At 34.8% G+C, this 22,793-nt stretch overlaps 1 protein-coding gene across 9 annotated transcripts; it reads left to right on the top strand.

Moving 5' to 3' along the window:
* The first annotated feature begins 44 nt into the window (after window positions 1-44).
* Window positions 45-11,626, top strand: LOC107831340 (glutathione S-transferase 1-like). Of its 9 annotated transcripts, none has more exons than XR_012702865.1 (7): window positions 45-322; window positions 432-560; window positions 2,872-2,961; window positions 3,076-3,147; window positions 3,467-3,520; window positions 3,614-3,689; window positions 11,296-11,626. XR_012702865.1 is itself a non-coding variant. In XM_016659103.2 (7 exons), exons 1-7 carry the CDS (start codon window positions 130-132, stop codon window positions 11,325-11,327), a joined length of 639 nt encoding a protein of 212 aa, XP_016514589.1. In that variant the 5' UTR covers window positions 47-129; the 3' UTR covers window positions 11,328-11,626. The 9 variants fall into 9 exon arrangements, 3 of the variants coding, with proteins under 3 accessions (XP_016514589.1, XP_016514591.1, XP_016514592.1); XM_016659103.2 differs by having other exon boundaries at window positions 47-322; window positions 3,083-3,147; XM_016659105.2 differs by having other exon boundaries at window positions 57-322; window positions 461-560; window positions 3,083-3,147.
* The last annotated feature ends 11,167 nt before the right edge of the window (window positions 11,627-22,793 follow it).

Raw genomic sequence — 22,793 nt, 5'->3', positions numbered from 1 at the left:
GGATGTATTTGCTAGTGAGTCACATTATAAGGCAATTTATGCTAAATAAAACATCCTCCACCTTTATGAATTTAGATCTATAGCAGAGAGCTGAAACAGTAAATTTGACTAAAGTGAGTGAGTAGAGCAATGAGGATTAATCCACCAATGTTATTGCAAATTAACAGATCTTATCTTAAATTAGTCAAAGGTGACAATTTTCCGAGGTACTGTTTTCAAAGGTGGTTTGGTGCAGATTATTCTCACACTGAAACTCCAACTACCAAATGCTTCATCAGCTGTTCCCATTTCATCTTCATCCATGGAATCCAATTACTCCCAGGTACAATTTTCTCTCTCTTTTTTCACACACACCCACACCAAAAACACACAGTTGAAAGGAGCAAATTTTGAGTTGAACAAGAAACTGAAGGCTTACTTTTTTTATATAGTAAATTCAAATTTCAATGAATTTTGGCAGAAGATGGCTGCTGATTCAACATGGGTTTCAAAGATTATATTGTATTCTTTCTGGCAAAGTTCATGTTCTTGGAGAGTTCGCTTTGCCTTGAACCTCAAAGGTCTATTCTTGGCTATTTCCCTCCTACTAAGATACAATTTTTATGCAGTTTCTTTTCTTGGTTTTTCAAATGAGGAACTGTTTGATTGCTAACTTTGTGTTTTAGTTTCTGGGGTGCACAGGGATTTCTTATGAATATAGAGCAGTCAACATTGACAAAGGAGAACAGTTCACTTCAAGTATTATGTTTGATTTTTTGCTAGTCATTTAATTGAATTGCTTGGTCAGAAGTACCAAAGGCTTATCTTGAAATGCAATATTGTGTTGATAAAAGAAGATGCAGATAATGAATTCCAAGAAAGCTCATTCCTTGTGGTGCGTCCGGAATGTCTCAGAAGATGCTTAAATCGCGCCTGAATATTGGCATTATCTTTCTCCTGTGATAATTAGATATTATCTGCTTAACTAGACATAGAGATAGTAGGAGCTGGCACATTTTGTTACAATAAGCACATCAGATGTGATTGATGGTTCAATGTCATGGTTCTTCCTAGTCTATGTAAGCCCTTTTAGGTGGAGCTTTTGCTTATAGTTCATGATTACTTATAAACAAAAAGCTTATAGCTCTTGATTATAATAGCGATGAACATAAGTAGCGGCCATCTCAAAAAAGAATATGAATAAGCTGTTTAACTTAGTTTCTTAACGATTAAAAAAAAGCCATTTGACTTTTCTGGCAAAACTTATAACACTAGCTTGTGTGGCTTTTAACTCATGATTGTTATAGTGATGCGCAGAACTAGCAGCTATTTCCCTGAAGGGTAAGAATAAGTTATTTGGCTGTTTCTGATCAGTGTGACTAATCAGAACAAAAAAAATCTCATTGTCTGTGGGTTCTACAACCCCAGGAACCTTCATGAGGTCACCATATCTGTCTGACGTTCTTTATTTTGCCGGTCCCAATAAGATCTCATCTTCCCCATTTTTATCCACAGGGTATCCTTTTCTCAGCATATCTTCCAAATTTATCTTAAAATAACAGCTGTTTTTTTAGGTCCTGATATCATGTTTTTGTAGCTCAACCCTACCCTCCTCTCCAAGACAGCAAAGAATTGTCCAATTGACCTTTCTCTGATATGACTAAGATTACTCCTCTCTACGGCGATATATGCCCATTTAATCACACACTTTCTTTGGTAAGGATGCTGGGCCAGTATCCTAAATTCCTTATATGCAAAGAAATATCCTTTCAGTAATTAATAATTATTGAAAGGATATTTCTTTGCATGTTTGACTCAAGATAACTTGCAGAAAAGGGGATTCCATTTGTGTAATAGATGCTAGTTGCTACTTATGTGAAGAGAATCAGGAAACAGTGAATCATTTCTTCCTCCACTGTAGAATATCCAGACAATGGTGGGAGTTATTCTTAACTATTTGTGGCATTTCCTGGGTGATGCCACAGACGGTGAGGAGTTTGTTGGAAGAGTGGCAAGTCCAAAATGTACCCAGAAAGCTAAAGCGGATATGGAGGACCATTCCATTGTGCATCTTGTGATCCTTATGGCTGGAAAGGAACAATGCTTGCATTAATGGGCATAGGAATCGTATTTCTAGAATTAAGAATAAATGTATTCATAATTTATATTATTGGTGCAATGGTGGCTCCTTAATGGATTTGTATCAGTTTATGGATTTCTTGGATTCGCTAAGTGGGATGTAGGGAGTGTTTGTTGTTTTGGAATGTTCTCTGTATCTCTAAGTACCATCTTGGTACTGTTATAATAAATCTTTACCTTCTCAAAAAAAAAAAATTAATAACTTCTAGTACGATTTAGCTCTCTGTTTTACGGTGCCTGATTCTTCGTGTAATATAAGACCTTTTTTAAGTCAAAGGATCAAGGCATCCAATAAGTAACAGGAAGTCTTACTATGTGAAATCTGTAAATATTATGTGATTAGGTAGCCTCGGTTTGATTAAGCATAGGTATACATGCGCAAGCTCTTGCCGTGTTTGGATAGTAGAAAGAATCAAAGTAGACAAACTTAATCCAGAAAAAGCAAAGGAGACGAAGCGTCTACTTCATTACATTAGAGGACATTCTCTCTTGATTGAGCTATGGAAAGCTAGTTTCTACTTCAGATTTCTACTGCTTAAGATTGTGATACCAGTTAAGAGTAATGTGATAAAGTTTTGTTCCATTTATTTTTACCCTAACGTGACCATAAACACAATCTTCTGTAGCAATCAGTGGTTCACTAGCATAGTTTCAGAACTTGTGCAACTCTTCCAGAATAGAATATTGGTGGTATCTGCGTTATTTTTTTGTTGCATCATTATATCTGACTAATATCATAAGCATAATTTGCAGAGTTTGAGAAATTAAATCCTCTTCATTACGTTCCTGTATTGGTTGATGGCGATGTGGTCATTTCGGACTCCTATGCAATTTTACTAGCAGGTTCTTTTATGTGTGAATAAGATCTTTTAAGCTCATGCATTCTTCTTTGATTCCTAACCCTGGCAGCATCATAAATGATTCAGTTGTGTGCTAATCTCTTTTCTGTGTGGCTAGTATTTAGAAGAGAAGTATCATCAGAGACGCCCGTTGCCAGTTGAATCTCAATTAAGAGCTCTCAATCTTCAGGTTAGATCTAAGTGCCTGTGGATCCTTCAGTCAGAAGTCCTCAAAGGGCATTATGAACTAATCAGGAAAAGAAGTCCTTAAAGGACATTTTGAAGAAAAATATTTTAAAAATAAAAACGAGCTTATTGTGTTGCATGTGTCTACTCATTATCTTGAATCCATAAGGGCAAGATATCTCGAAGAAGGGTGATATATATTTTCTCCACATTTAAGGTTGATGAAGACTTGTGGGAAATTTGTTGTCACAAAATATGTACTACGCAGCAAGGTTGGTTAAGACTAGGATAAAAACTGTGCATGCCTTTTTTATTCTCTGCAGGCAGCAAATATTGTCAGCTCTAGCATGCAGCCACTTCATATGTTGTCGGTGCTGGTATTCTCTGGTTCCAGCAGTTCCTTTCTGTGCTATGAGTGGTCGAGGAAGTTGTTTTGTCAGGGAAAATAATGGTTGTCATTCATTTTTCAGAGATACATGGAGGAAAGGGTTGGTCCTGAAGAGAAACAATCATGGGCGAAATTTCACATACAAAAAGGTTTTGGTGGTAAGTTTCTTTGGAAGTTCCCCTTGATTCTCTTGATATAAGTATGTTATTTGCTTTTTCCCTAACCGTCTCCTAACATTTATCCGCTATATCACTAGAGCTTCAGGAAATTATATCATTCCTGTTAAATTTAGACAAGATTAATGTGAACTAGTGTGAACATTTGAAGCCTCCTTTTAGGAAGAAATTGGTAAATGCATTTACATTGCATGTTCACACTTAATATGATGTCATGCATGACATTATTAAGGCCATTTCTCTTCTATAAATAGCAAGGGTTTTGTTCATTTGAAATCATCTCTCACTTGCCTTCTTATCTCCTAAGGCATTTGAATCTTCTTTCTCTCTTGTAGTATTTCACTTGTATTTTTTGGATGTGAAATAAAGTTTGAGTTGATTGTGTACGAGGACTAGGCAAAAATCAAATTTTACTGAACCTCGTTAATTTTTGGTGTTCTTTTATTATTGTCTCATTTACTATTTATTAGCTACCTTTAGATATAGTAATTGTGATTTAATCACTCTCTATATATTCGGCTTCCGCAACAATTGGTATCATAGCCAAGGTTCTATCTTAGTATGCTCTGTGGTTGCAGCATAGTCTGAACTTCCACATTAGAAAAGAATTACTTTGGTGTTCTGTACTGTCAGCAAATAAATAGTATCTGTAGCAAAATGGGAGATAATAAAAATGAAGAGTGCACATCGGGTGTCAGTAATACGTCGTTGGCATCTTCGCTTATGACAAGAATTATGTCAAATGCGAAATCTGCAGTTGAAATTTTTGACGGGTCAGGACATTTCGGGATGCGGCAAGCGGAGGTTCTTGATGTCTTTTTTCACCAAGGGCTAGATATTGCCATAGAAGAAAATAAACCAGACAATATCGCAGAAGGAGATTGGAAGATTATCAACCGCGTTGCTTGTGGTATCATTCGATCTTACCTCACAAGAGAACAGAAGTATCCATACACAAAAGAAACTTCTGCAAATAAATTGTGGAATGCGTTGGAGGATAAATTCTTAAAGAAAAACAGTCAAAATAAACTTTACATGAAAAAAGACCGTTACACTTCACATATGTTCCTGGTACTACAATGAATGATCATATCACCAGCTTTAATAAGTTGGCGACAGATTTGCAGAATATGGACGTGACTTTTAGTGATGGATATATGGCCTTAATGTTATTAAGTTCACTTCCCGATGAGTACGAGCACCTCGAAACTACTCTACTTCATGGGAATGATGAAGTGTCTCTCAAAGAAGTTTGTTCTGCCTTGTACAGCTATGAACAAAGAAAGAGAGAAAAACAAAAGAGTGGAGAAGGAGAAGCACTGGTCGTGAGAGGTCATTCTCAAAATCATATGAGAACGAAGAAAGCAAGATCCAAGTCAAGATCCAGACCCAGCAAAGATGAATGCGCCTTTTGCCAAGAAAAGGGGCACTGGAAGAAAGACTGTCCAAAGTTGGAAAACAAGGACAAACCTAATACTGGGAAGGCTGTCATGGATTCAAATGTAGCTGATTGTAACGACTCTGATTTCTCACTAGTTACAACTGAGCCATTCAAACCATCTGAATGACTGATGGATTTAGCTTGTAGCTATCATATATGTCCCAACAGGGACTGGTTCATTGATTTTCAAGAAGGGAAATGTGGAGTTATTCACACCGCGAATAACAATCCTCTTACCGCATATGGTATTGGTTCAATCCGATTAAGGAACCATGATGGATTGATCAGAACATTAATAGATGTTCGATACGTATCGGAATTGAAGAAAAATCTCATTTCTGTAGGAGCCCTAGAGTCAAAGGGGCTCAAAGTCGTTGCAGAAAATGGGATAATGAGAATATGCTCCGGTGCACTAGTGGTAATGAAGGGAATTCGGCAAAATAATAACATGTACCACTATCACGGTAGTACTGTTATTGGGATAGCAACAGTGACATCCAGTGATGACAAGGAGGCAGAAGCAACCAAGTTATGGCACATGCGCTTGGGACATGCTGGAGGAAAATCCTCGAAGATTTTATCAGATCAAAGATTGTTAAAAGGAGTAAAGACTTGCAATTTGGAGTTTTGTGAGCATTGTGTCAAGGGGAAACAGACAAGGGTTAAATTTGGAACAACAATCCATAATACTAAAGGTATTTTGGATTATGTTCACTTTGATGTTTGGGGTGCTTCCAAAACACCTTCATTAGGTGGGAAACACTATTTTGTAACCTTTATTGATGATTTTTCCCGGAGAGTGTGGGTGTATACTATGAAAACCAAAGATGAGGTGCTGGGAATTTATCTCAAATGGAAGGCGATGATAGAGACTCAAACAGGCAGAAAGATAAAGTGTCTTCGCATAGATAACGGTGGAGAATACAAAAATGATCTTTACAATAAGATTTGTGAAAATGATGGCATTTTGAGACATTTCACCATCAGAAATACACCACAACAAAATGGAGTGGCAGAACGCATAAAGCGGACTTTGTTGGAGAAGGTTCGGTGTATGTTGTCCAATGCTGGCTTGGGCAAAGAATTTTGGGCTGAGGCAATAACATATGCATGCCACCTTATTAATCGTCTACCATCTGCCGCTATTGGAGGCAAGACACCATTTGAAAAATGGTATGAAAAACCTGCTGAAGATTATAATTTTTTGCATGTGTTTGGCTCAATTGCATACTATCATGTGAAAGAGTCAAAATTGGATCCGATGACAAAGAAAGCTATATTTATGGGGATTACTTCTGGAGTCAAAGGATACCGATTATGGTGTCCAGAGACAAGAAAAATTATATTCAGCAGAGATGTTACCTTTGATGAATCTGCCATAACAGATAAGGTGACAGTTGAAGATGTCAAACAAACTGATGGTACTTCAAAGCAGGTGTAGTTTGAGGAAAAATTAATTTTTCCAACACAGGGAGAAAAAGAGGAAACAATAGAAGATTTTCCCTCGGAAGAAGAGTCAGTGGAAGGGGAGATTCCAACTCAGGAACCCCAACAACAGCTTGAATCAATAGCAACCAGCAAGCCAAAAAGAACAATAAAGAAACCTAATTGTCTCATAGAGACGGTGGCTTGTGCAGCCTCAATTATAGCTGATGGTGTTCCTACCACTTATAAAGAAGACGCAGTCCAAATTTCAGAAGAATATAAGTGGAGGATTGCCATGAATGAAGAAATACAGTCCTTTTCATCAGAATCGCACATGGAAATTGGCCAATCTCCCGAAGGGCAAGAAAGCAATTGGGTGCAAATGGGTATTTGCAAAGAAAGAAGGATTTCCTAACCAAGAAGATGTTCGCTGCAAAGCAAGATTGGTGGCCAAAGGGTACGCTCAAAAGGAGGGAATTGATTACAATGAGGTGTTTTCTCCAGTCGTGAAACACTCCTCCATTAGAGTTTTGTTGGCTTTGGTAACACAGTTGAATTTGGAACTAGTTCAGTTAGATGTAAAAACTGCATTTTTACATGGAGACTTGGAAGAGGAAATCTATATGACTCAGCCAGAAGGATTCAAAGTTGCTGAAAAGGAAAATATGGTGTGCAAACTTGAAAATCGTTGTACGGATTGAAACAATCTTCTAGACAATAGTACAAACGATTTGACAAGTTTATGTTGCGCCATTTCCATAAAGGATATAATTGACAATTCGAAGTTGCACATTATCCCTTTCCTGCAATGGATCCGCAATAAAAAAAGTTTTTGCGGGCGAATCGACTTCGATTCTTGAATAATCCACATCACTTCTGCTTCTATTGGAACACAAGATTCCCCTTTTCTGTGGAAAAGGCCCGTATTAGAAGTACAGAAGAAGCAAATACGATCATTGTGTGTATTTGCGCAAGCTTGAAGATGGATCATTCATATATCTTCTCCTATACGTTGATGATATGTTGATAGCTTCCAAAAGTCAAGAGGAAATTGAGAACTTGAAGATTCAACTAAGAAAGGAGTTTGAGATGAAGGATTTAGGTGAGGCGAAGAAAATTCTTGGCATGGAGATAAAAAGAGATAGACATTCAAAGAAACTCTATCTATCTCAGAAATAATACTTGAAGAGAGTAATAGATCGATTTGGCATGAATGAGAACACAAAGTCGTTTAGCACTCCTCTTGCTTCTCACTTTAAGCTTAGTGCTGCTATGTCGCCGAAGAATGAAGTTGAACGAGAGTATATGTCAAGAGTGCCATATGCGAATGCCGTTGGTAGCTTGATGTATGCAATGGTTTGCACAAGACCTGATATTTCTGTAACTACCCGGGCGGTCGTTTTGAGTATTATAAATCCGTTTTAGCAAGCTGTGAAATGGATTCTACGGTATATTTGTAATACTGTAGATGTTGGATTGATTTTTGAGCAGGAAGATAGTCAGTATCCGGTTGTATATTGTGACTCGGATTATGCGGGTGATTTGGACAAGCGTAGATCAACTACTGGTTATGTTTTCACTTTTGCAAATGCACCAGTTAGTTGGAAGTCTACTTTACAGTCAACGGTTGCTTTGTCTACTACTGAGGCAGAGTACATGGCAATTACGGATGCTGTAAAGGAGGCAATTTGGCTTCAAGGGTTGCTTAGAGATCTTGATATTGGTCGAGAAAGTGTCACACTATTTTGTGATAGTCAGAGTGTTATCCAATTAGCAAAGAACCAAGTTTATCATGCAAGGACGAAGCACATTGATGTTCGATATCACTTTGATATTATAGAAGAAGGTGGAGTCATGGTGCAGAAAATTCGGACTACAGACAACCCTACCGATATGCTAACAAAAGTAGTGACTGCGATCAAGTTTCAACATTGTTTGAACTTGATCAACATTGTTGAACTTTGAAGATTGAAGTTGAAGATACAATCAAAATTTATCAGTAAGAGAAAATTGCAAAAGTGGAATCTTGCCAAGGTGGAGATTTGTTGAATTTTGACAAGATTAATGTGAACTAGTGTGAACATTTGAAGCCTCCTTTTAGGAAGAAATTGGTAGATGCATTTTTCATGCATTTACATTGCATGTTCACACTTAATATGATGTCATGCATGACATTATTAAGGCAATTTCCCTTCTATAAATAGCAAGGGTTTTGTTCATTTGAAATCATCTCTCACTTGCCTTCTTATCTCCTCAGGCATTTGAATCTTCTTTCTCTCTTATAGTATTTCACTTGTATTTTTTGGAGTGAAATAAAGTTTGAGTTGATTGTGTCCGAGTACTAGGCAAAAATTAAATTTTGCCGAACATCGTTAATTTCTGGTATTTTTTTTTATTATTGTCTCATTTACTATTTATTAGCTACCTTTAGATATAGTAGTTGTGATTTAATCACTCTCTATATATTCGGCTTCCGCAACAATTCCTTCCTCCATTCTCAATGGAATTGTTGTATTGTTAGGCTTTATCTAGGATTTCATGGAACAATCACGTCCTTGCTGACGTTTTAAAATTTGAAACTAACGCCAGTATTTTAAGAAAGAAGGTAAAAATGGGAAACTAAGTAAAGCCGAGCAGGCTATCCTTGCTTGTGTATCCATTGTAGGAAAAGCACTCCTGTGGGTTAAGTTTTATGCATGGTCTATTTCCCATAACGATTTAGTCCACATGAAAAAACAGATGTCACCAATAAAGCCTTCAAGTTAATTTTGATGCTTGAGCTTTGAGTTATTCTGGTACATAAGAATGTTCATCATTGTACTATAATGTCCATCGTACTGATTGAGAAAGGAATGTTCATCGTTGTTCTTTAAAAAAAAAAGAATGTTTATCATCTGGAGTCTCTTGTTCCAATTTATTTCACATAGTTTCACTGGATTGGTTATAAGGAGTTAGTTTGATTTGCATATTTTATATGTAGCGGGGTAGTTTGGGGCTTGTAAATAGAGCTTGTATAATAGAGAAAGCATCAAATGAGTTGGATTTCAGTTTTCTATATTATTAATTGAGTTATTAAAACTTGATTCTCTGTAACTTTTTTAATATGGTTAGTTGTACATGTGCTTCAAAAAATTTGGATATCCAATTGAACATTTATTGGATTAATTGTCAGAAATATTATCACAGGGATCGGGATAGAGGTAATATTCGTCTTAATTGGTGACAATATGCCCATTTTCTTAAGCTTCTGGTGTTTAGACAAGATGATACTCTTTTGCTATAGATCATGATTCTTTTTCCTGTAGATTCTAGGATAAGAATGTGGCAACTAGGCCTCCTTGTGTTGTCTGTTGTAGGGGATTTTGTTTCCTACAACATGATTTGGACTAGTTTGATACACATGCTCTAAAGTTCCAAACTTGCTTAACCATATTATACTAGCCATGCTGGGGTGGACTAGTTTGATACACATGCTCGAGTTTGAGATTAAACTCTCTGCTCCATTAATTTCCATGGTCGAGCTTGGCACAGCTTATTATTTGTCTAAACAACCAAGCTTGAGCTCCGTTCGTGAACTTAGTTGACATGAAGCTTGACTCCGAATCATTGTTTGTCTACGTGACCCACCCTTATCCCATTGCTTTGAGTACAATTAACACTCATAGACTTTCTAGATGCCATAGCAAAACCTACTAAGGAAAAACGATAAGTAAAATGAAAACTCCAAGTTACCTGAGTTTTCGTGAAGCGTCAAGCTGAGTGAGAGAAATTAAGCTTTCACGAGCTTTGTTTATCTGATAATTGAGCATCCTTGACATGGGGCTCAAGTTCTGTTTGTTTGTAAAGTAAATGAGCTGAGTTTGATTTTATACGGGTGGATGTCGAGCTTATGAGATGGCCGAGTCGAGTTTTGTTATCTTGAAATACTACTATTTTCATGTAAATTAGTTTCTTGGCAATGGTGTCTTTGGTATGACGTAAATCGTTTTCATGAAATATTCTCCTTTATAAACATCATCTTCAGTTTGATCTTTCAGACTTCGAAAAACACTTAACTAAGTGAAAATATTTTAAACCAATTGCAGATTCTAGTTATTTTCCTCTACATGTATTTTAACAATCACTTTACTATTACAACTTGCAATTCTAAAAAAACACTAGCCTCACCCCACGCCCCTCCTTATAATACTAAAATTCCTTGGACCTTTATATCCAATGAATTACCAAAAAATAAGGAAGGATTAACCCAAATAGCTGTTCACCCTATTACTTAAACTAAAAATAGCCAGTGAATGTATAATTTATGTATTACATATGTATAATTGTGTATAATCAATATATAATCTATGTATATGGCTAGAAAAAGTAAACAATTAATATGGCCGGCTATTTGTGTAAAGATCCCAAAAATAAGTACCAACTTCTTTTCTATGGTTTTTTGTGGAGAACATTTCACATCTTTTTCCCTGGGGATATATACTGTCCTGTCATTGAATCTAACAATGTCTTCTTCAACTTTCTTGTCCGCTCACTCCCCTCTCCTCAGCCTCCCCCACAACCTTCTAAGAAAACAAACAAAACACAAAATACTCAATCAGCAGGTGGTTTAATGAGCATATCTACCAACACATAATTGCTTTTTTGATTTGCATTCTTTTTGGAATATAACCTCTAATGTTCTGTGATTTGATTTGCAATGCACCTTACGTCGTCTATGTGCAGTCCGAGTTTCCCACTTTAACAAGGATATATGATTCCTGTGAGGCTTTGCCAGAATTTCAAGCTTCTTCGCCAGATCGACAGCCTGATGCTGCCCTATAACCTATGCTTAATGCTGAGTTGCAAGAATATTGAAGTCTGCTAAATGTTGTCTAAATGTGAATGAAGTTATAAGCAAAATGTAAAACCTTAAGTTGTGTTTGGTATGATGTAAAACTATTTTCATACTATGTTTTGGTTGAAAAACTTTTGAAAGAAAAGATTGTTGACGAATCTTGAAATATGAAAGTCACTAATCGCATTGTTTTGTGATGTATAAGAAATTCAATTAAAATCTGGGATTTGTTATTGTAGATTTGGTTTTCAGGTGGATTTTTTGAATCAAAGTGGGTTTCTTTTGATGAACGAACACCATCAACGTATAACTGCTATATTTGACCGCCACCTTCCAATTTGAGTGAAGAATAAATATCGGACCCTATTAATTCACGTGTTCCTAAATACTGATCAATATACTGTAGATGTGATTTTTTTTCCCTTCTACTGTCCGAAAGTTAAAACTAAAAGCAAATGAAAATTTTGACCGAAAAGATCTTTATTTGTGCTATTTGAGCAACATTAGTGCTATATTAGCTTATAAATATGAAATCTTTACGGTAAAAAGTGAATTATCTTTTTAAGCTTTATATATTTTAAAATTACAACACATCACGCATTTCTTATAGTAAAATATGTATAAAATTATTGACTCTCTAGTCGTTTTTGTGTCACATAAAGTAAAGTAGATAAATAATTACAAAATCTACCCTCAGCTATTCTTCGGGTGCATACTGGGTATTGAATAATCTGCTCGATGTGCAATAGTTTGCGAAGATACTGCGTTATTATTATTTTGTTTCGTTTTGTAAGCATCTATCTCATTTATTCTTATGAGCATAAATGCCTTTGTCATTTCTCCTATTCAGTCATCCCCATCAAGCCAGACAAATTTGTTGCCTCTATTTACGAATTCCATTCTCCAATTGAAAGAGAAGTGCTTCAACACCTCTTTGTGAAGTGTTTATAGTCCAAAATTAAGAAACTCACAGTCACCTGCACATTCACTTTGAGAACTTTAACCAGAGAATCTTGAAATTTTTTCTTATACAGCCAATAGCATGAACCACCTAAGTCAACGGTCAAGTAAAGATCTATATATATATATATGAGACCACATTCACAAAGAAGTTGTGGAAAATGCGTCTCTACAGAAAGAGTTTTTTTTGGGATATAAGATAAAGAAAAGGGAATATACCAGAAACAAAACTAAGAGGAAAGCTAACGGTGGAGTAATAATTAGCAGCAAAAACAGATGTGGGAAGTGATTGAATAACTATCTCCAGAGCATGCGTCCACCATTTGTTTTAGCCAAATAGTTGAACTAATACAGTGCTAGCAATTAATGGATTAAAAGTGCTTCTTTTTCAAAAAAAGGAAAATGCATATTTTGGAGATTAATTGGGCGTTTGGACATAAGAATTGTAAAATAAAAAAAAAAAGTGAAATTTTTTGAAAATGGTATTTGAAAATTAAAGTTGTGTTTGGACATTAATATAATTTTGGGTTGTTTTTGAAGTTTTGTGAATGATCTCAGTAAATTTTTGAAAAACAACTTTTTAAAGTTTTTCAAATTTTCGAGAAATTTCAAAATTCATCTTCAAGCGAAAATTGGAAATTTTATGGCAAACACTGATTTCGAAAAAAATGAATTTTTTTCGGAAAAAAGTGAAAAAAATCTTATATCCAAACGGGCTCTAAGTGGGCGTTTGGATATAATAATTGTGAAATTTCGTAAAAAATGATTTTTAAAAAAAAATGGTATTTAAAAATTAGACTTGTGTTTAGAGATGAATGTAATTTGGAGCTGTTTTTGAATTTTTGTGAGTGATTTGAAGTGAAAATTTTGAAAAATAGCTTTTTGGAGTATTTCAAATTTCGAAATTTAACTTCAAATAAAATTTAAAATTTTCATCATCAAATATTGATTTCGAAAAAAAATAAAAATATTTCTAACCAAGCGGGCCCTAAAAGTGTGCGGCCAAACTTTTAAAAAAAAAAAAAAAAACAATTGGCAAAAATAACAAGCAGGACCGAAGGGAAGTTTGCTACGTAAAACTTTAAAGTTGAGAGGTCTACATGATATTTGAAACTACAGAAATAATGAAACTTGAAAGTAGGGAAATCTGCGTTAATATTTTAAAACTATAAATGAAGTACATGTGTTAAATGTTAAAGTTTCAAGAAAATGCTACGTGTAGTTCTCTCAACCAAACGAAGAAAAAATCAAGAAAAGGAACTCATCTCCTCAAATGAGTCCTCTTACTTAATTCCGATAGGAACTAGACCAGGAGCAGAGTTAGCAAGGAGTTTATGGTTCGGTCAAACTTAATAATTTTAGTTTAAATTTTATATTAATACTAAGAAAATAATTATGAATATATAACTTATTAATTTAAAATTCAAAAAGTTAAAAGATTAAAATCTCTAAATTCAAAAGTTTCAAATTCTAATTCCATCCGCGAACTAGACCCATTAGTTTCTGGAAAATAATTGCATCAGCTAAGACAGTACAGACAGCATTTCCATGCTAGTAAATTCAAGGTGCAACATTTTCAATTATGTCTCGTTCTTCATAAATATGAGGGGGGCCATCTTTCTTTTTCCTTTAAATTAATTACGAGAAGGAATCAGTGGAGACTACTGTGAATGGTTAGGTTGGCAATAACTAGTTTGCTCCATAAAGTAGAATAAAGTGAAAACTATGGAGTGGTATTTGTACATCTTTTTCTTAATAATAAGATTTTCGTCTTGTTTTCATCAGCGTGTTGTTTTCCAGGGCCAAGGATTAGAAAGTTCTTATTATTAATAACAGAAACGAGTTCAGAAGTTTATTAAAAAAATGTATATTTTTAGTGGTTTTAATATATATATATATATATACAAAAAAAAATATACAAATTTTATATACTTTTCAGCTAGCGAATGCAATTACAGCTTGTTTGGATTGTTACTTTAAATATAATATTTGTTTTGATTGTTATTTAAATTTTATTATATTGTATCGTTAAATCCGTTGTTACGTAACGAAGAAAAGTGCTATTTTATGGAACGGCGGATTTGGTGTGGTGGCGTCGTTACCTTGCTTTTTTCTCTCATCTTACCCTTCCTTGTTATTAAATACTCATATTTTATTCTTTACACTACTCTTTTATATAATAATTGTATTTCGTATCCTATTTTTTCTTAGTAATATTGCATGTTTATTTTTCGTATTGTTGGTGTGTGATATCATAAAACGACGGCAAACGATACAATCTATCCAAACGTTATATTCATCAAACAATTCAGTATAATATAGTACAATACGATACGATATATTATAAAACAGACACGTAATAACAATTCAAACAAGCTGTTAGTTTCAGACTGTTCAATTTTGTATTTTGCCAAGTTTATATTTCAATTGCATCATTTTTGTCAATAGGAACAACTGATCTAGTCTGCTTCTAGTTCATTTTGCTTAACCAGTAAAGTCCAAGTAAGTTTCTCACGAGTTACTTGAGTGTAAACGTTTTATTCAACAGATATCTAATAAAACAGATATTCTCACGTCCTCTCTTTTTTTCAGTCTTACCCTCTGATTTTTCAGTTCCAAAAATCGGTAAATGCATAGACTCAAATAAGAGGTCTTTCATTTTAAGTGCTCAAGAATAATAATTAAATCCATTCAAATCAATTAATTCACTCTTATATCCCTCCTGGCGGCTGGCACTGATACCATTATTGTGGGATAAAAAGTAATCCAACTATCATTTATTGATTCTTATGACTCCTTATGTTCTTCGAAAATAAATTTAAATCATAATCAAGATTAAACTTTATTAACTTTATCAAATTTATGTAAAAAAAAATGTATTTAAGATATCCTTTGCAGCAAACAAAAATTTGTTTGCAAAACAAATTAAAGATGGGTGTAATTTGTTGGGATGGTAGTTAAAGTCACGAGTCATTGTGTAATGGTAAAAAGTTGATAACACGCGAGTTGGATTTTTTGATACAGTAATTTGTATATATTTTGTATTGAATATTGTTTTTTACATAATAATATATCAGTTTCAACTTTTTGTTATATCCATCTTAGGTGTATTCTAATTACAAGATTTAGTTACTAGTTAGATACTTCAATGCAATAAATCATTATTCCAGGTATCCTATGTGAAATTTACCCTATCTTTAATTACTTGTTGAAGCAAGTAGGCTTAAAAACATTTCACATCATATATACCTCACTACTCGTTAAAGTTAGATGCATGTCAAAGGAACGGCTCAAGAACATTGGAGGCCTAAAGCCAAACTTTATTAGGATGCCTCAAACTTTAGAAAAAAATTCATATTGAGTAATGTGATTAATGCTTAATTTATAGTTGATATATGTGCCTTCTGATAAATAATAAAAAGTTGTGCTACTATGAGGTAAAAAGATTAAAAAAAAAGAAGCATAAATTGTAAATCTAAAGCTCAAAAATAGAAAGTTAGATAATAGAAGATGACTCTAGAAGTTTATAATTTGATATTAGAATAAATTTCTTTTAATTATTTCAATTTCTTTGTTGTAATGCTTGAGGACTTGAGAATACTGATTTTTTTTAAAAAAAGATATTCCATGTTTTTCGTGCCTTGTTTTTTTAGAAAATAGATAGCTTAGTAATTAGGGAGAAAAAGGAGAGTATAAAATACGAGTTTTATTATTAAGAAAAAAAATTAGATATTAATATTAGAATGTAAATTAACTATTAGTCACCATCAATCACATTGCAAAATAATTCATTTCTTATTTTATGAATATCTTATAATCTTTTACTAAAGATATTTAATATTTATTAAAGGAAATTGCTATAGAATTAACATATTAATTTTAAGAGGAATTTTTAGAAATGACTATTGTTTAGTGCCTATTAATTTTCTATAACTACCATATACATAATTACTTTCCGTAGCTACCTTTCAGTTGTTATGGTAATGTATTCGACGTATTCGAGCTACTGTATTCATGAATACAGTAGCAAAAATCGGCTAAAATACAAGGCATCCAGATGTCAGCTGCTGTATTCACATGTATTCATACCATGTATTCATGAATACAACGTAATAATAGGTCTCTTCAGTTGTTTAATAATGGAAAGCTACTAATTTAACGGGATACACTCCTAATATAACTCACCTAAATCAATTATAACACACAATATTATCAATCAAATTAATGAGAAGATTTATGAGACGCTAAACACAAAAAAAATAGAGCATTCTTCAGAGTTTTAGTCCCTCTTTTTTTTCTGATACAGTTCAAGATTTTTTTTCTGACATTGTTCGATGTATTCAATTTTATTTTTCTATTCACAATATTTTATTTATTCCTAATGCTTGGTATTACCGCTTTATTGGGTATATTTCATTGGTTGTATTCATTGATTTTCTATTTGTATTGAGAGTATTTTACTGTATTTCATTGTATTGTTGTTTTAAATACATATAGATACAGTTAGGTTGAAAATACAGATGAATACAATTAGATTGAATGCATAACTAATTGATGAATAACATCAAAATGATAGAACTAATAATGTATTTAAAAATATTGTTGTATGAACTCAAATACATATAAATACATCTAAATACAATAGTCAAAAATCACTGTACAAAATAATAATTAGTGTATGCCTTATCGAATATATATAAATACAAGAAGAGAAAACCACTGTATAAATATGTGCCTTATCGAATACATATAAATACAAGAAGAGAAAATCATTGTACAAACTAAAAATCCCAAACCTAATCCTAATCTCATTGGTCGCTGCCACCGTCTCCTCTGTCCTTTCCTCTCCCACGTCAACATTCAAAATCAATTGAGCAAAACCACTCTACACTGATAAAATCTCCTCTGTCAATACACTGGATAAAATCAAGTTGAGTTCTTTGATTTTATGGGTGATGGCGGAAAGGACCCCGACAGTAACATCGGATGAGAAACAACGTTTGAAGGGGAAATCAAGGTGGAGTTTTGATATGCTACTGTTGTTACGGTGCACGTTTATAAGGGATTTGTCAACAAATTTTCGCCATCACCCATCTGCAAAATCTACAATGGGGAAGACAACAGAGAGAATAAACTAAAAGAATGAGAGAGAAAAATATTAAACAGCGTACTTAATGACTTAACTGTAGGAAGTGACCATAAATATATATTTTGCTATAAAAAACTAAAAGGTAGCTATAAAAAATAATATTTTAAAAGAGTTTTTATTTATAATAAATAGGGAATAAAACTTTGCTATAGGAGGTAAAATTTTCTAATTTTAAATTGGGCCCAAAAGTTTGGGGCCTAAATCCATCATCTCTTGTTTCATTTGTTTGGCCTTGAGCTGGCACTACCGTCAAACTCAGAAACATGTGATACAGAAATATACACATAAAGCACATGAAATACCATAGCATCTAGAAATAGACCAGTGAAGTAAAGCCCGTACTATACACGGGCCCAATATTGCAATTAAAAATGTGATGACAGAAGAAGAATCTAATATTATACAATTTTATCTAGCCGCATATATTAGCTAATGAATAATTACTCCTTAAAATATTCTTTATGTCTTAATATTCTCTAGATTAAACATTATATACTAATTGGGGATTGAATAATTTTAGCTAAAATTTTAGAAAAAGTTATTATATTTAAAATTTGAGCATAATGTTAAAAATAGTTATAAATAATAATTGTGTGTAAGATATATCTTGGAAAATGTTTAGGCGATAGAGTTCCGGGGGCTCCGGACCCACTCGGAAGGAGTGGGCTATAGCACACGAAAATATGGGAATCGAGTGAAATTCTAGTGTTTTGGCCGTAAAATGCAAAACAACAAGGAACGGCCATGGCGGGGCGGTGACTATGGTTCCTTAGGTCGTATTTCATGGCCCGAAATAATTTTAGGCGGTCGATCTCCGGGGGGCCCGGACCCACTAGGAAGGCGTGGGCTATAGCACACGAATATATGGGAATCAGGCGGAATTCTAGGTTTTTGGCCGTAAAACGCAAAACAACGAGGAACGGCCACGGCGAGGCGGTGACTATGGTTCCTTAGTTCGTATTTGATGGCCTGGAAAAATATTAGGCAATCCGGTTTCGGGGGACCTGGGCCCACTCGGAAGGCGTGTGCTAGAGCACACGAAAATATGGGAATCGGGCAGAATTTTAGTTTTTTGGTCAAAAAAAGCAAAACAACGAGGAACGGTCATGGCGGGGCAGTGACTATGGTTTCTTAGGTCGTATTTGATTGCTTGGAGAAATTTTAGGCAATCGGGGACCGAGGGCCCGGAACCACTAGGAAGGCGTGGGCTATAGCACACGAATATATGGAAATTGGGCGGAATTTTAGTTTTTTGGCCGTAAAATGCAAAAACACGAGGAACGGCCATGGCGAGGCGGTGACTATGGTTCCTTTGGTCGTATTTGATGGCCTGGAAAAATATTAGGCAATCCGGTTTTGGGGGACCCGGGCCCACTCGGAAGGCGTGGGCAAGAGCACACGAAAATATGGGAATCGGGCGGAAATCTAGTTTTTTGGCCGTAAAATAAAAATAACAAGGAACGGACACGGCGGGCAGTGACTATGGTTCCTTAGGTCGTATTTGATGGCTCGGAATAATTTTATGTGATCGGGGTCCGAACCCACTCGGAGGTGATTATGGTTCCTCGGGTCATATTTGATGGCCTGGAAAAATGTTAGGCAATCCAGTTTCGGGGGAGCCGGGCCCACTCGGAAGGCGTGGGCTAGAGCACATGAAAATATGGGAATCGGGCGAAATTCTAGTTTTTTTGTCGTAAAAAGCAAAACAACGAGGAACGGTCATGGCGGGGAGGTGACTATGTTTCCTTAGGTCGTATTTGATAGCCCGGAAAATTTTTAGGCGATAGGAGTCTGTGGGGCCCGGACCCACTAGGAAGGCGTGGGCTATAGCACACGAATATATGGGAATCGGGCGGAATTCTAGTTTTTTGGCCGTAATACGCCAAACAACGAGGAATGGCCATGGCGGGGTGGTGACTATGGTTCCTTTGGTCGTATTTGATGGCCTGGAAAGTTATAAGGCTATCCGGTTTCTGGGGACCCGGGCCCACTCGGAAGGCTTGGGCAAGAGCACACGAAAATGTGGAAATCGGGCAGAAATATAATTTTTTGGTCGTAAAAAGCAAAACAACGAGGAACGGTCACAACTTCAAGAGCTTTTTTCCTTTTAACTTCAGCCAAATCAAATTATCCAAATGACCGCTAAAATAATTAGAAATAAAATAAACAATGGCTAAACTTGAACTAAAAAACGTAGCAAAAGTTAAACATGCGTTAAATTTGGTCCAAAATCTTTTGGCCTTTTTTTGAAATATTAAGAACGAATTAGTTATTTTTTTGAAAGTTGTCATTGGAGTAAAGAGATTAGTAGTATTTGTTATACTTTTAATGAACAAATTAAGATTAATAACGTCAATTTTATTGTTAATTAATATTTAAAGATGAATTTCTTAATATGTGTAAAAATAACTAAAAAATTAATTAAAACGGACTAGAGGGAATAATATTTAGGCAATGTTATTTTTCGGTGTAATTATTCAGTGTAAAAATTGATAGAATTGTTGTTTTGGCTTCAAACTTAATGTTTACTTATATGGACACGTATACTTGTGTTTATATTTTTACTCTTATTGAGAGTTTTAGCAATCCCTAGATGAGAATGGAGAGTTAGGTGTGAAATATAAAATACTTGTGGGCCCACATGGTTAGATGAGCGGCTGTTTCATAAAGGATAAACATAGCACGTGGAATGACAATTAAAGCTGGACCCACATATAGGAGGGCGAAATGGTCAAGTCACATAAAAAAGTGCATGATAAATGTACTTCTTAACCAATGACAGTGCTCTATTTCCTGATGTTACCGAAATGCCCTTACAATGCAAGGCAAGCATGTTCACCTAGTGCATGTTTATTCCCTCTTCTATAGTAACTAGTAAAAGTTGGCCCGTATTGCACCCGGGCCAGTTGGATTGCATATTGTAAACTTTTAGCATGAAAGTTAACTATGTGTTAATTTATTATGAAATTCTTCTAGCTTGTGTTTGTTTTTTTATCTTTATTTTAATTTGATAATCTAATTTAGATATGGCAAATAGCTCTTCTAATTTCAATTTGTTATTCGTTTGATATTTAAGCTTTGCCAGGCTTGAAAATATGACTTAGATTCTGGTACTTTTGACAACTTGTTTTGTCTTGAATGGCTTTATCTTTCTTATTTGTTACCAGCAATGAAGATGATATTAGATTTGGTAATTGGAAGATCTTCTTTAAAGAGTCTTTTGTCACAATTTTTTCCAACTATGTTACAACTGCAGTCTATCTATACTCTTTAATACTTACAATTATTAATATACTACTCAAAATTTTAATATAATAGCTTATTCAGTTTTTCCTCTAGATTTCCTGAAATATTCGTTTACACAGTCCTGGGGAAGTACCCAACAAAGAAAATAGCAGTCCAAAGAGTTTGATTTTCTTACGAATTAAATTTAAAGGTGAAGTTGAAAAAAGTGAAGAGTTGCTGTGATTATATTTTTTATAAATAAAGAATACGTGCTCGATCTTTTTCTTTTTAAATGGTTGATACTATTATTAATTTTAAATTTTTTAATGTGGTGATATTTTCTTCTTTTCTTTGCTAACGTACGTTATTAGATTTATCTGTACAAGAAATTATTAAATGTTCTGATATCTCCTTTTATTTCCATGATGCTATACTAATTTGCTTTTAATTTCGATACAAGAAAGGGGTTGTAGTGTTGTACTATGTTGATGATGCCACCTTTTACAAGGTGAAATTAGATAAGGGTTAAATGATGAGAAATTTTTACAAACCACTATTGTTTAGTGGTTATTAGCTAGTTGTAGCTATCATTTATTATATAACTTCCTATAGCTATGTTTTCAATTTTTATAAAGTGTATTCGATGTATTTAAGCTACTGCACTTATGAATACAGTAGCAAAACTCGGCGTGAAACAGGGGAGTCCAGCTAGGTAATTATTGTATTCGACTGTATTCGCGAGCTGTATTCGCGAATACAATAATGTAAATTGCGTAAATCGTGGTCTATTCAGTTATTTTAAAACGGTAAGTAAATCAATTAATACAATAGACTCCTAATATAACTCAGCTAACTCAATTATATCACCCAGAATCTGTATTTCACGCCGAATCTGTAGAATATTTTTCCCAACCGAAAAATACAACAAAACAGAGCAATCTCAAGATTTTCAATCCTTCCTTTTTCTGTTGCTATCGTTCGTGGAAGTTCTGTTTTCAACCAATAAAATTCGAGATTCATATCACCTAGAATCTGTATTTTACGCTGAATCTGTAGAATATTTTTCCCAGCCGAAAAATACAACAAAACAGAGCAATCTCAAGATTTTCAATCCTTCCTTTTTCTGTTGCTAACGTTCGTGGAAGTTCTTTTTTCAACCAATAAAATTCGAGATTCATACAATTATATACAGAAATCGGTATAATTCGATTTTACATATGGCAAGTTTAACCGTGCTACTGCGTCATTTTGGCAAAGAAAACAGTGAGAGTAAATGTAACGATCCGACCGGTCGTTTTGACTATTGTAATCCCGTTCCCCCATTTACTGCTCAAATTGTGAATTACAGTTATTATTTGACTTGCCGGGATAATTGGTTTGGGTTCGGTTCGGTTTTGAAATGATTCAGAGCGCTTAGCTCCAAGGTTTAGAATTTAAGTTGAAAAGGTTGACCAGATGTTAACTTAGGTGTAATGACCCCGGAGAAATATTTCTAAGAAAATTAAAGTTTGGTGGTGCCGAGGTAGATCAATTAGTACAAAGATTATAGAAATTTCTCGCGGCTCGGACTTTTTGGGTTGAACAATGCACCGAAGTGGAAAGGAAAAATTTATCGGAAATTGGTCATTTCTGCGACCACTATGCGGTCGCAGAATCACTCTGCGGACCGCATAATGGTCGTAAAGTGGATCAGTAGAGGGGCAAGATTTGAGAAAAATCTGTGGTGCACTATGCGATCGCAGACCTGTTTTGCTGTGCATTATGCGACCGCAGAACAAGTATGCGGACCGCATAATGACCGCAGAACAAGTCAGTAACGCCCAGCTTTGGAGGCCAAATTATGCGGCCGGTATGCGGACCGCATAACTGCATCGGAGCTTCTTTTTTTTTCTCATTTTTTACCCGACCCAACTTCGATTTATAGCCCTTGAAGCTCATTTTTGAGCCAAAATCTGATATTTTAGAGAGAAGTGAGAGCATTTTAGAGAGAGAAAGTGAAGACTTGGTCATTTATCCATCAATTCTTGTTCAAGGTTTGAAGATTTTACAAGG

Source organism: Nicotiana tabacum, chromosome 19 (assembly GCF_000715075.1).
Source record: "Nicotiana tabacum cultivar K326 chromosome 19, ASM71507v2, whole genome shotgun sequence".
Taxonomy (NCBI): Eukaryota; Viridiplantae; Streptophyta; class Magnoliopsida; order Solanales; family Solanaceae; genus Nicotiana; species Nicotiana tabacum.
Note: the sequence above shows the minus strand (reverse complement) of the source record. Positions and strands in the feature narration are given on the sequence as shown.